Here is a 14,623-nt window from a genome sequence, read left to right on the forward strand (position 1 = left end):
GTGTCCCTGACCCTGTCCGTCCCTGACCCTGACCCTGTCCGTGTCCCTGACCTTGTCCCTGACCCTTCCCCTGCCCCTGACCCTGCCCCTGACCCTTCCCCTGCCCCTGACCCTGCCTCTGACCCTGACCCTGACCCTGTCCGTGTCCCTGACCCTGACCCTGCCTCTGTCCCTGACCCTGCCCCTGACCCTGTCCGTGTCCCTGACCCTGACCCTGACCCTGACCTTGACCCTGACCCTGCCTCTGTCCCTGACCCTGACCCTCCACCTTTATCCCTGACCCATCCCCTTTGCTCCCTGACGATGGATCAAGGCTGAAATCTCTGCCCCTCAAAGCCACGTGACACGTGACGTCAGACGGTTTCCTGGCAACGAAGGTAAACAACAGGAAACTGACGGGAGGCGCGGAGTCCGTGTATCGGGATCTGATTGGGACTGGTGGAGTCCGGGTCCGAGACATTCCGGGACTGGGCGAGATCGGGATCGGGCCTGGGACTGAGCGAGTCCGAGTGAGTCGGGATTGAGAAAGTCCGGATCTGAGCGAGTCCGGGTCTGAGAGAGTCCGGGATTGAGAGAGTCCAGATCTAAGAGGATCCGGGATTGAGGAAGCCGGGTCTGAGCGAGTCCAGGATTGAGAGAGTCCAGATCTAAGAGGATCCGGGATTGAGGAACCCGGGTCTGAGAGAGTCCAGATCTAAGAGGATCCGGGATTGAGGAACCCGGGTCTGAGAGAGTCCAGATCTAAGAGGATCCGGGATTGAGGGTCTGAGAGCGTCTGGGATTGAACAAGTCCGACTCCTGGTGTCCAGGGGGATGTAGTTCCTGAAGGAGCAGGTCCAGGTAAAACAGCAGCTTCCATCGCCCCCCCCCCCAACAGATTGGAGGAAGGTTGGGGGGTGGGGGATCCCACCATGTGCCCTGTGCCAGGGTACACGTGCCCCACTCTGGAAGGTGCCTGGTTCAGGGTAGGGGAGGGGCTGTCAGGGAGATGGGGGGTGCTGATGTTGACAGAGTGATGGGTGGCTGGAACGGGATGCTAGGAATCGGGCGAGGGGGCGGGGGGTGAGGAAGCAGGGGCAAAAATCGAATCTGGGTCTTCAGTGGAACACATGGACTAAACTGCTCTTGTATCTACGTCCAAATTCCAGCCTTTTCCCCATATCCTTTTGTACCCTGACTCATTAGATACCTATCAATCTACCTTTTAAACTCCCCCAATGATCGGGCCTCCACAGGTGGATGTGGCAACGAATTCCACAAATCCACGACCCTTTGGCTAAAGAAATTTCCCCTCATCTCTGTTTTAAATGGGTGCCTTCTAATTCTAATTGTCCCGGATTCACCCACCAAGGGAAACATATTATTCACATCTACTGTGTCCAATCCTTTCAGCATTTGATATGTTTTTGAGATCCCCGCTCATTCTTCTATAGTCCAATGAACACAGTCCAAGAGCTGCTAAACATTCCTTATATGTTAGCCCCTGCATTCCAGGAATCATCCTGGTAAATCTTCTCTGGACTCTCTCCAACATCATGACATCCCTTCTAAGGGGCCCCAAACTGCACACAGTTCTCCAAATGAGGACTCACCAGGGCCCCGTAGAGCCTCATCAACACCTCTTTACTCTTATACACCATTCCTCTTGAAACGAAGGCCAACATAGCATTCGCTTTCTTCACCTCTGATCCAACCTGGTGGGTAACCTTTTTGTTATCCTGCACGAGGACTCCAGGTCCCTTTGCACTTCTGAATTTTGAATTTTCTCCTCATCTAAATAATAATCTGCCTGTTTATTTCCTCTTCCAAAATGTCCATCCGTACATTCTCAACATTGAGTCTCATCTGCCATTTCTTTGTCCTCTCTCCTAAACTGTCCAAGTCTCTCTGCAACCTTTCAGTTTCTTCAACACTTCCTACTCTACCACTTGGTGTCATCTGCAAACTCGGCCACAAAACTATTCATTCCATAATCTAATCATCAGTCCACATTGTAAAAAGAAGCGGCCCCAAACCAATCCCTGTAGAACACCACGAGTAACTGGCAACAGGATCCCTTTATTCCCACCCTTTGTTTCCTGCCTATCAGCCAAAGCTCTGCCCATTCTAATATCTTCCCTGTAATTCCATGGGCTCCATTTTATTAAACAGCCTCTTATGCAGCAACTTATCGAAGGTCTTTTGAAAACCCAGATACACAACATCCTTGTCCAGCCTACTTGAGATTTCCTCAAGAATTCCATTAGTTTGGTCAGGCAGGATCTCCCCTTCATAAACCCATACTGGCTGGACCCATCATATCATGCACCTCAAGGTATTTCATCCTTGAGGATTGACTCCAATAATTTTCCAACTACCAAAATCAGACTAATAGGCCTATAATTTCCTTTTTCTGCCTCCCTTCTTTTGTAAACAGTGGATCTATATTTGCGACCTCCCAATCCCCTGGAACCATGCCTTTCCAAAGCCTCCAATATCTCCAAGGCCACCTCCTTCAGAATCCATGGGTGCACCACATCCGGTCCGGGGGAATGACCTTCAGTCCATTCAGCTTACTAAACGCTATCTCTCTCTAGTAATCCTGACTGTACTTAATTCTATTTCCAGAGACCTCTGACTATCAGGTATGTTGCTATTTTCTTCCTCAGTGACAACTGATGCAAAATCCTCTTTTCATTCTCTGCCATCTCTTTGTTACCCATTATAATTTCTCCAGCATCATTTCCAATCAGCCCTAGATCTACCATGTCTCTCCTTTACTCTTTATATATTTTGAAAAAAAGCTCTCTGTATCTTTTGTCCGTTATTTGCCAACTTCCTTTCATAATTCATCTTTTCTTTCCTAATGACTTTCTTTGTCTCTTTCTGTAACTTTAAAAGTTTCCCAGTCCTTTGTTTTCCCACTAATTTTTGCTTCCTTGTCTGCCCTCCATTTTGCTTTTATTTTAGCCTAAACCTCTATCGTTTGGCCACATTTGTGCCATTTTTCCATTCAGAATTTTCATTTGGAATATATCTAATCTGCACTGTTTTTATTTCTTTTAGAAATATCCTCCAATTCTGCTCTGCTGTCCCTCCATCTAGTTTACTTTTCCAGACAACTTGGGCCAGTCCTTTCTTATCCCACTGTAACTCCTTCTGTTCCACTGAAGTATTGACACGTCTGATATCTGTTTTTCCTTTTCAAATCATTTTATGATCACTACTCCCTAAGGGTTCCATTACCTTTAGTTCCCCAATCACTTCAGGATCATTACACATCACCCAATCCAAAGACCCCGATCCCCTGATGGGCTGATTAACAAGCTGCTCCAAAGAGCCATCCCATACACATTCAACAAATTCTCTCTCCTGAGATCCAGAACCTTCCTGACTTTCCCAATCCCCTTTCATGTTAAATTCCCCCATAATTATTTTGACATTTTTCTTTTGACACACTTTTTCTATCTCCAGCTATAACTCATGGTCCACTTCCTGGCAGCTGTTTGGGGGCCTGTATATAACTAATAATAGGGCCCTTTTAGTCTTGCCATTTCTGAACTCAACCCATAAGGATTCTACCACTTCTGACCCTATGTCCCTTCTTTCTAGTGATTTAACATCATTGCTTCCCATCAGGGTCAGGTCACCCCCTCTACTCACCTGCCTATTTTTCCTCTACACCGTGTACCCTTGGACATTCTGCTTCCAATCACATCGATCATTAAGCCATGTCCCGGGGATGTCCACAATGTCATTTCTTTAATCTGTAGGTGTACAACAAGGTCATCTACTTTATCCCTAATGCCCCGTGTGCTTGGGTACAGGTCCCTTAAGCCAGTATCTGTTACCGATCTTGCTGTATTTCTATTGTACAGTGAATTATCCTGACTTTTCACCTGCCTGTCCTTTTTGTCGTCTTTACTGCACATTATTTTTGCCATTTTTAAAATTTCCTCTTTCTTGACACTAACACCCTGGTTCTCTCCCCTGCCAACTTAGTTTAAACCCTCCCTTATAGTGATATTAAACATCCCCATCAGGATACTGGTATGCTTGGAGTTCAGGTTTATCCCATCCTTTTTGTACAGGTTAAATCTTCCCCAAAATAGATCCCAAGAACTTGTAACCCTGACCCCCGCACCACTCCCGTATTCATCTGCCTAAATCTGCTATCCTTGCAGAATACACAGATCGGAGTGGGGAACGCAGGTCGGGGTGGGTACATAGAGCGGGATGGGTACACAGGTCGGGGTGGGTACACAGATTGTAATGTGTACACAGGTCAGGGTGGTTACACAGATCAGGGTGGGTACACAGGTCGGAGTGGGTATCCTGCCACAGGTTGTGGCAGGATATGCAGGCCGGAGTGGGGTACACAGGTCGGGGTGGGTACATAGATCAGGGTGGGTACACAGATTGTAATGTGTACACAGGTCAGGGTGGTTACACAGATCAGGGTGGGTACACAGGTCGGAGTGGGGTACACAGGTTGTGGCAGGATATGCAGGCCGGAGTGGGGTACGGTCAGGGGGGGTACATAGATCAGGGTGGGTACACAGATTATAGCGGGGGGTACACAGATCAGGGTGGGTACACAGGTCAGTGTGGGTATACAAATTGTAATGGGTACACAGGTCAGGGTGGATACACATGTCAGGGTGGATACACAGGTCAGAGTGGGGTACACAGGTCGGGTGGGTACACAGGTCGTGTGGATACACAGGTCAGGGTGGGGTACACAGGTTGTGGTAGGATACGCAGGCCAGTGTGGGGTACACAGATTGGGGTGGGGTACACAGGTTGTGGCAGGATATGCAGGCCGGAGTGGGGTACACAGGTCAGGGTGGGTACATAGATTGTAGTGGGTAAACAAGTCAGGGTGCATACACATGTCAGGGTGGATACACAGGTCAGAGTGGGGTACACAGGTCGGGTGGGTACACAGATTAGGGTGGATACACAGGTCAGGGTGGGGTACACAGGTTGTGGTAGGATACGCAGGCCAGCGTTGGGTACACAGATTGGGATGGAGTACACAGGTTGTAGCAGGATATGCAGGCCGGAGTGGGGTACACAGGTCGGGGTGGGTACATAGATGAGGGTGGGTACACAGATTGTAGTGGGTGGTACACAGGTTGGGTGGGTACATAGATCAGGGTGGGTACACAGGTCAGGTGGGTACACATGTAGTGGGTATACAAGTCAGGGTGGATACACAGGTCAGGGTGGATACACAGGTCGGAGTGGGGTACACAGGTCGGGTGGGTACGCAGATCAGGGTGGGTACACAGGTCAGGATGAGTGCACAGATTGTAGTGGGTACAAGTCAGGGTGGATACACAGGTCAGGGTGGAGACACAGATTGGGGTATATACACAGGTCGGAGTGGGGTACACAGGTCAGGGTGGATACACAGGTCAAGGTGGGTACACAGGTCAGGGTGGGTACATAGATCGGGCTGTGTAGACAGATTGTAGTGGGTACACAGGTCAGGATGAGTGCACAGATTGTAGTGGGTACAAGTCAGGGTGGATACACAGGTCAGGGTGGAGACACAGATTGGGGTGGATACACAGGTCAGAGTGGGGTACACAGGTCAGGGTGGATACACAGGTCAAGGTGGGTACACAGGTCAGGGTGGGTACATAGATCGGGCTGTGTAGACAGATTGTAGTGGGTACACAGGTCGGGGTGGGTACACAGATCAGGGTGGCTACACAGGTCGGAGTGGGGTACACAGGATGTGGCAGGAAATGCAGGCCAGAGTGGGGTACACAGGTCGGGGTGGGTACATAGATCAGGGTGGGTACACAGGTCAGGGTGAGTGCACAGATTGTAGTGGGTACGTCAGGGTGGATACACAGGTCAGGGTGGAGACACAGATTGGGGTGGATACATAGGTCAGAGTGGGGTACACAGGTCAAGGTGGGTACACAGGTCAGGGTGGGTACATAGATCGGGGTGTGTAGACAGATTGTAGTGGGTACACAGGTCGGGGTTGGTACACAGATCAGGGTGGGTTCACAGGTCGGAGTGGGGTACACAGGTTGTGGCAGGATATGCGGGCTTGAGTGGGGTACACAGGTCGGGGTGGGTACACAGATTGTATTGGGTACACAGGTTGAAGTGGGTACACAAGCTGGAGTGGTACACAAGTCGGGGCAGGATACGCAGGCCGAGTGAGCACAGTTCAGTGGGATACACAAGACAGACAGTTATACACAGATCCGAGTGCTGACTCCCACTGTGCAGCCCACACAAAAGCTGCAGAATCTCAGCAGGTGGGAAGGGGAGATGAAAAGGAGGTGAGAATTAATATTGGGAGAGGGAGGGGAAGGGGTGGGGAGAGATCTGGATGAAAGGAGACATGAGAGGGAGTGTCTGAGGGAAGTGGAGGAGTGGAGGGGAAGTCATGTTGTGTGAAGGACAACTCTTCACCTCGCACTCTACTGCCTCCTCCACCTATGGTGGTCTGGTTCGAGGGGCTCTGTCTGGGTTCGGGGGAGGGTTGTTCAGGGGGGACTTCCCCTGTGGGTCGTCCCATCCATCTGCCCTGTCTGGTCACACTGACTTGTGCCCTCTCTCCACAGCTCGCTGGTTGGCTGATGGGTCCCCACCTGCACATGGACGTGGTCTCCCCCTGCTCGAAGGGTAGGAACTGCAGCAAGCTGCCCCCCATCAGCCGGCGACCCCCCGAGCCTGTGGCCCCCCTGACCAGGCTGGACCTGCTGAAGGAACAGTTGCACCAGAAGCTCGAGATGGAGAAGCAGGCCAAACTGACCACCATTTACAGGATGCAGTACCAACAGGCTCTCCAGCGCTTGCGGACCACCTGCCTGCAGCAAGCCCACCTCGTACCCCGCTGGGCACCCGGACCACGAGGCAAGAGGGGCCCTGGCATTGACAGGTCCCACTCTCTGAAGCCCCTTGAGCCCCCAGGGTCTGTGGTCTCTAACGCCCCTGACCGGCCCAGGGACAGGGAGCTAGAGGGACAGTCTCCTGGCATCCCCCTCACCACAGCTCAGCCACGCTGCAGGGACCAGGAGCAGGAACAGCTGCATTCCCCTGCCGGATGGGGGCTAGGCCACGACCCACTCTGGAGCCACTGCCTGATGCTGCGGCTCTCCCACAGGGAGAGCCTCGTCCAGCAGCAGCTGAGGAACATCGAGGAGGAGTTGTGGCAGATCCAGAGTCAGCGTGAAGAATCCAGAGAGGGGATGGGGGACTGGGAAAGGTCAATGGGGCAGAAAGTAGAGGGGGAGAGGTCACGGAAAGAGAGGTCACACAGAGTGAGGTCAGCGAGGGCAGAGGGGAAGAGGTCAGAGAGAAAGAGGTCGGAGAGATCAGGGAGGTTGGAGAGGAAGAGGTCAGGGAGGTCAGAGGGGGAGAGATCAGAAGGGGAGAGGTCAGAAGGGGACTGGGAGAGGTCAGAAGGGGACTGGGAGAGGTCAGAGAGGATGGGGAGAAAGAAGTCAGGGAAATCAAAGGGGGAGAGATCAGAGCAAGTGAGGGCAGGGAGGTTGGAGAGGAAGAGGTCAGGGAGGACAGAGGGGGAGAGGTCAGAGGCAGGGGAGTCAGAGGGGGAGAGGTCAGAGGCAGGGGAGTCAGAGGGGGAGAGGTCAGAGGCAGGGGAGTCAGAGGGGGAGAGGCTATGGAGAGAGAGGTCATGCCGGTCAGAGGGGAAGAGGTCAGGGAGGTTGGAATGGGAGAGGACAGGGAGAAAGAGGTTGGAGGGGGACAGGTCAGGGAGGTCAGAGAGAAGGAGGTCGGAGGGGGAGTGTTCAGGGAGACTGGAGAGGGAGAGGTCAGGGAGGACGAATTCAGGGAGGGAGAGGGCCGTGCTGGAGAAAGGGACGATTGAGCAGGAAAATTGGGAGAGAAAAGATAAAGAAAGGCTGGGAGAGGCACAGAGAGAGAGGGACAAACTGCGAAGGAGCAGAGGGCATGGCAGGGAGTGGGGGGCTGAGGACGCCCTCAGGGAGAAAGGAGTGAACAGAGGAGCAGAAGTTACAGAGGAGAGCTGCTGGTCAGTGGAGCAAGAGAGACACAGCAAGCTGCTGGCAGACGACAGGGAGGCTGTGCGTGGAGAGGCAGGCACACGGGACAAGGGCACTGAGGGGGCAGAGAAGAGAGGAGGCAGTTATACGACAGAGTGGAATGGACACTATTCTCCAGAGGAGAAAACTCACTGCTCCTTCTGTGGAAGACGCTTCGTGCTTGACCGCCTGGAAACGCACATGGAGATCTGCAGGAAGGTCCACAGACGGAAAAGGAAAGTCTACGATTCAGCACTGAAGAGAGCGAAGGGGACGGACCTGGAGAACTACCAGTGCAGCCACAAGGTCATCCCTGTCCCGGTGAGGAAAGGGAGGCTCCATCAGAACCGATCCCCATCTTAGAGGGAGTCCACCTATCCGAACTCGTAACACACCTGTCCCAATCAACGCAGTATCCCAGTGTTACACAGTGACAGACCCGTCCCCATCAGTACTGCACCCCAGTGTTACACAGTGTCAGTCCCGTCCCCATCAAACCATTACCCCAGTGGTATACAGTGACAGCCCTGTCCCTACCAGTACTGCACCCCAGTGTTACACAGTGACAGTCCCGTCCCCATAATCCAGTACCCCAGTGTTATACAGTATCAGTCCTGTCCCTACCAGAACTGCACCCCAGTGATACACAGTGTAAGTCTCGTTCCCACCAGTACAGTACCCCAGTGTTACACAGTGACAGTCCCATCCCCGTCAGTACTGCACCCCAGTGTCACACAGTGACAGTCCTGACCCATCAATCCATTACCTCAGTGGTATACAGTGACAGACCTGTCCCTACCAGTACTGCACCCCAGTGTTACACAATGTAAGTCCCGTTCCCACCAGAACAGTACACCAGTGTTACACAGTGACAGTCCCATCCCCGTCAGTACTTCACCCCAGTGTTACACAGTGACAGTCCTGTCCCCATCAATCCATTACCCAGTGTTATACAGCGAGAGTACTGTCCCTACCAGTATTGCACCCCAGTTTCACACAGTGACAGACTCGTCCACACCAGTACTGTTCCCCTGTGTTACACAGTAACAGACCGTCCCCACCAGTACTGTTCCCCTGTGTTACACAGTAACAGACCATCCCCACCAGTACTGTACCCCAGTGTGACTCCGTAACAGACCGTCTCCATCAGTATGGTACTCCAGCGTTACATAGTGACAGCCCCTTCCCCACCAGTACTGCACTCCAGTGTTACATAGTGACAGACTCATCCCCACCGATACAGTTCCCCAGTGTTACACAGTGACAGACTCGTACCCACCAGTTCTGTACCCAGTGTTACTCAGTTACTGACCATTCCTCAACAGTACTGTACCCCAGAATTACACAGTGACAGACCCCACCCCACCAGTACTGCACCCCAATGTTACTCAGTAACAGAACGTCCCCAGCAGTACTGTTCCCCAGTGTTACTCCGTAAAAGACCGTCCCCACCAGTACTGTTCCCCAGTGTTACTCCGTAAAAGACCGTCCCCACCAGTACTGTTCCCCAGTGTTACTCCGTAAAAGACCGTCCCCACCAGTACTGTTCCCCAGTGTTACTCCGTAAAAGACCGTCCCCACCAGTACTGTTCCCCAGTGTTAAACAGTGACAGACCCGTCCCCACCAGTACTGTACCCCAGTGTAACACAGTGACAGATCTGTCCCCACCAGTACTGTTCCCCAGTGTTACACAGTCACAGACACATCCCCACCAGTACTGTACCCCAGTGTAACACAGTGACAGATCTGTCCCCACCAGTACTGTACCCTAGTGTTACACAGTGACAGACTCGTCCCCACCAGTACTGTTCCCCAGTGTTACACAGTGACAGACCCCACCCCACCAGTACTGCACCCCAATGTTACTCAGTAACAGAACGTCCCCAGCAGTACTGTTCCCCAGTGTTACTCCGTAAAAGACCGTCCCCACCAGTACTGTTCCCCAGTGTTACTCCGTAAAAGACCGTCCCCACCAGTACTGTTCCCCAGTGTTACTCCGTAAAAGACCGTCCCCACCAGTACTGTTCCCCAGTGTTACTCCGTAAAAGACCGTCCCCACCAGTACTGTTCCCCAGTGTTAAACAGTGACAGACCCGTCCCCACCAGTACTGTACCCCAGTGTAACACAGTGACAGATCTGTCCCCACCAGTACTGTTCCCCAGTGTTACACAGTCACAGACACATCCCCACCAGTACTGTACCCCAGTGTAACACAGTGACAGATCTGTCCCCACCAGTACTGTACCCTAGTGTTACACAGTGACAGACTCGTCCCCACCAGTACTGTTCCCCAGTGTTACACAGTGACAGACACATCCCCACCAGTACTGTACCCCAGTGTAACACAGTGACAGATCTGTCCCCACCAGTACTGTACCCCAGTGTAACACAGTGACAGATCTGTCCCCACCAGTACTGTACCCCAGTGTAACACAGTGACAGATCTGTCCCCACCAGTACTGTACCCCAGTGTAACACAGTGACAGATCTGTCCCCACCAGTACTGTACCCTAGTGTTGCACAGTGACAGACTCGTCCCCACCAGTACTGTTCCCCAGTGTTACACAGTGACAGACACATCCCCACCAGTACTGTACCCCAGTGTAACACAGTGACAGATCTGTCCCCACCAGTACTGTACTCCAGTGTTACACAGTGACAGATCTGTCCCCACCAGTACTTTTCCCCAGTGTTTCACAGTGACAGTCTTGTCCCCACCAGTACTGTTCCCCAGTGTTACTCAGTAACAGATAAGACCGTCCCCACCAGTACTGTACCCCAGTGTTACTCCGTTACAGACCTTCCCCACCAGTACTGTACCCCAGTGTTACACAGTGACAGATCTGTCCCCACCAGTACGGTTCACCAGTGTTACACAGTGACAGACTCGTCCCCACTAGTACTTACCCCAATGTTACATAGTGATAGACCCGTCCCCACCAGTACTGTACCACAGCGTTACTCTGTGACAGACCTGTCCCCACCAGGACTGTACCCCAGTGTTACTCAGTTGCGACCCGTTCCCAGCAGTACTGTTCCCCAGTGTTACATAGTGACAGACCTGTCTCTACCAGTACTGTTTCCCAGTGTTACACAGTAACAGACCGTCCCCACCAGTACTGTACCCCGGTGTTACACAGTGACAGTCTTGTCCCCCCAGTACTGTTCCCAGTGTTACTCAGTAACAGAAAAGACCGTTCCCACCAGTACTGTACCCCAGTGTTACACAGTGATAGACTCGTCCCCACCAGTACTGTACCCCGGTGTTACACAGTGACAGTCTTGTCCCCCCAGTACTGTTCCCAGTGTTACTCAGTAACAGAAAAGACCGTTCCCACCAGTACTGTACCCCAGTGTTACACAGTGACAGGCACGTCCCCACTAGTACTGTACCCCAGTGTTACTCTGTTACTGACCTGTCCCCACCTGTACTGTTCCCCAGTGATACACAGTGACAGATCTGTCCCCACCAGTACTGTACCCCAGTGTTACACAGAGACAGCCCCGTCCCCACCAGTACTGTACGCCAGTGTTACACAGTGACAGACTCGTCCCACCAGTACTGTTCCCCAGTGTTACACAGTGAGAGCCCCGTCCCCACCAGTACTGTACCGCAGTGTTACACAGTGACAGACCCGTCCACTCCAGTCCTGTTGCCCAGTGTTACTCAGTGACAGACCCGTCCCCACCAGTACTGTACCCCGGTGTTACTCTGTTACTGACCCGTTCCCACGCGTACTATACCCCAGTGTTAGACAGTGACAGACCATACCCCACCAGTACTGTTCCCCAGTGTTACTCAGGAACAGACTCGTCCCCACCAGTACTGTTTCCCAGTGTTACACAGTGAAAGACCTGTCCCCACCAGTACTGTACCCCAGTGTTACTCGGTAATAGACACGTCCCTACCAGTACTGTACCCCAGTGTTACATATTAACAGACTCGTCCCCACCAGTACTGTTTCCCAGTGTTACACAGTAACAGACTGTCCCCACCAGTACTGTACCCCGGTGTTAAACAGTGACAGTCCGTCCTCACCAGTATATTACCCTGGGGTTACTCAGTGACAGACCCGTCCCCACCAGTACTGTGCCCCAGTTTTACACAGTGACATATCTGTCCCCACCAGTACTGACCCCAATGTTACACAGTGATAGACCCATCCCCACCATTACTGTACCACAGTGTTACTCTGTGGCATACCCGTCCCCACCAGTACTGTACCCCAGTGTTACTCCGTTACAGACCGTCTCCACCAACACTGTACCCCAGTGTTACACAGTGACAGACTCGTCCCACCAGTACTGTTCCCCAGTGTTACACAGTGAGAGCCCCGTCCCCACCAGTACTGTACCGCAGTGTTACACAGTGACAGACCCGTCCCCTCCAGTTCTGTTGCCCAGCGTTACTCTGTGACAGACCCGTCCCCACCAGTACTGTACCCCGGTGTTACTCAGTTACTGACCCGTCCCCACGCGTACTGTAACTCAGTGTTACACAGTGACAGACCACACCCCACCAGTTCTGTACCCCAATGTTACTCAGTAAGAGACCTGTCCCCACCAGTACTGTACCCCGGTGTTACTCAGTAACAGACCGTCCCCACAGTACTGCACCTCAATGTTTATCAGGAATGGACCCATCCCCAGCAGTACTGTACCCTGGAGGTACTCAGGAACAGACTCGTCCCCACCGGTACTGTTCCCCAGTGTTACACAGTGAGAGCCCCGTCCCCACCAATACTGTACCCCAATTTTACTCAGTTACAGACGGTCCCCACCAGTACTGTTCCCCAGTGTTACTCAGTAATTGACCGACCCCACCAGTACTGTTCCCCAGTGACAGACCCGTCCCCAGCAGTAGTGTTCCCCAGTGTTACACAGTAACAGACTGTCCCCACCAGTACTGTACCCCGGTGTTACACAGTGATAAACTCGTCCCCACCAGTACTGTACCCCGGTGTTACACAGTGACAGTCTTGTCCCCCCAGTACTGTTCCCAGTGTTACTCAGTAACAGAAAAGACCGTTCCCACCAGTACTGTACCCCAGTGTTACACAGTGACAGACACGTCTCCACTAGTACTGTACCCCAGTGTTACTCAGTTTCTGACCCGTCCCCACCAGTACTGTACCCCAGTGTTACACAGTGACAGATCTGTCCCCACCAGTACTGTACCGCAGTGTTACACAGTGACAGACTCGTCCCCACCAGTATTTACCCCAATGTTACACAGTGATAGACCCGTCCCCACCAGTACTGTACCCCAGTGTTACTCCGTTACAGACCGTCTCCACCAGCACTGTACCTCAGTGTTACACAGAGACAGCCCCGTCCCCACCAGTACTGTACCCCAGTGTTACTCAGTTTCTGACCCGTCCCCACCAGTACTGTACCCCAGTGTTACACAGTGACAGATCTGTCCCCACCAGTACTGTACCGCAGTGTTACACAGTGACAGACTCGTCCCCACCAGTATTTACCCCAATGTTACACAGTGATAGACCCGTCCCCACCAGTACTGTACCCCAGTGTTACTCCGTTACAGACCGTCTCCACCAGCACTGTACCTCAGTGTTACACAGAGACAGCCCCGTCCCCACCAGTACTGTACGCCAGTGTTACACAGTGACAGACCCGTTCCCAGCAGTACTGTTCCCCTGTGTTACACAGTAACCGACCTGTCCCCACCAGTACTGTACGCCGGTGTTACATAGTGACAGACTCGTCCCCACCAGTACTGTACCCCAATGTTATTTCATGACAGTCCCATCCTCTCCAGTACTGTACCCCATAGTTACACAGTGACAGACCCTTCCCCACCTGTACTGTACCCCGGTGTTACTCAGTGACTGATCAGTCCATCCCCACTCCCCATGTGTGACTGTGGTCACAGAAAGGCTCAGGCCTGGTCTTCTTTGTCCATCTGTGTTCTGGATGTGGAATGTGAGGTTGATTGTCTCCCCTTTTTCCTTGGAGCAGAAGGCTGACTGGAAGAAGAAGCACGATTGCTTCATGCGAATGCTGCACGCTGCCCAGCAGGCTGAGCTGGAAGTGTACCGCAGGAGAAAGGCAGTACAGTCTGCAACACCTGTCGCCACCCTGAATGTCCACTTCCTTCAGTGTCCGCACTGCAGCCGTCGCTTTGATCCCAGCCTCGCCCACCAACATATCAGCAAATGCAGGAGCCTCAGGTTCCGCACCAGCCCTCCCAGGAGGTAGCTCTTTGCAGCAATACCGCGATGGGGGGCTTGGTGCTCTGCACCACGCACAATGCTCGAGGAGAACCTCTACCTCTATCAGCCCTGGTTATTTACAAAAATAAAGAATTATACTTTGCGAATTCCAGGAGAGAGTGGCAGCACCTTGCAGCAGTGAACGAAGTCCATTGCACAAGGCATTGATCACATGGGGACAGAAAACCTTCCCCCAATATCCACCAGATAGAAGGGGACATTACCTCAGAGATCGCAGCTTTAGACACAGGTATATGAAGCTCCCTCCGCACTGTTCCATCACACACTCGCGGAAAAGAGGGTAGGAACAGAGAGTTGTGGCAGATGAATGCGTGGCTGAAGATTTGGTGCAGGGGCAGGAGTTCAT

General features: G+C 52.6%; 1 protein-coding gene across 1 annotated transcript; it reads left to right on the plus strand.

The window, feature by feature from the left end:
* Positions 1–350: 350 nt before the first annotated feature.
* LOC138753192 (cylicin-2) lies at positions 351–14,363 on the plus strand. Its single transcript, XM_069915853.1, has 3 exons — positions 351–509; positions 6,573–8,339; positions 14,003–14,363. Exons 2-3 carry the CDS (start codon positions 6,588–6,590, stop codon positions 14,240–14,242), a joined length of 1,992 nt encoding a protein of 663 aa, XP_069771954.1. The 5' UTR covers positions 351–509; positions 6,573–6,587; the 3' UTR covers positions 14,243–14,363.
* Positions 14,364–14,623: the final 260 nt, after the last annotated feature.

Source organism: Narcine bancroftii, chromosome 2, assembly GCF_036971445.1.
Source record: "Narcine bancroftii isolate sNarBan1 chromosome 2, sNarBan1.hap1, whole genome shotgun sequence".
In the NCBI taxonomy this organism is placed as follows: domain Eukaryota; kingdom Metazoa; phylum Chordata; class Chondrichthyes; order Torpediniformes; family Narcinidae; genus Narcine; species Narcine bancroftii.

Bases quoted from the DNA above. Each gene is read 5' to 3' on its own strand.
- LOC138753192 (XM_069915853.1), top strand. From the start codon at position 6,588: ATGGGTCCCCACCTGCACATGGACGTGGTCTCCCCCTGCTCGAAGGGT. The intron at 8,340-14,002 runs GTGAGGAAAGGG...TCCTTGGAGCAG, and splicing joins ACAAGGTCATCCCTGTCCCG to AAGGCTGACTGGAAGAAGAA.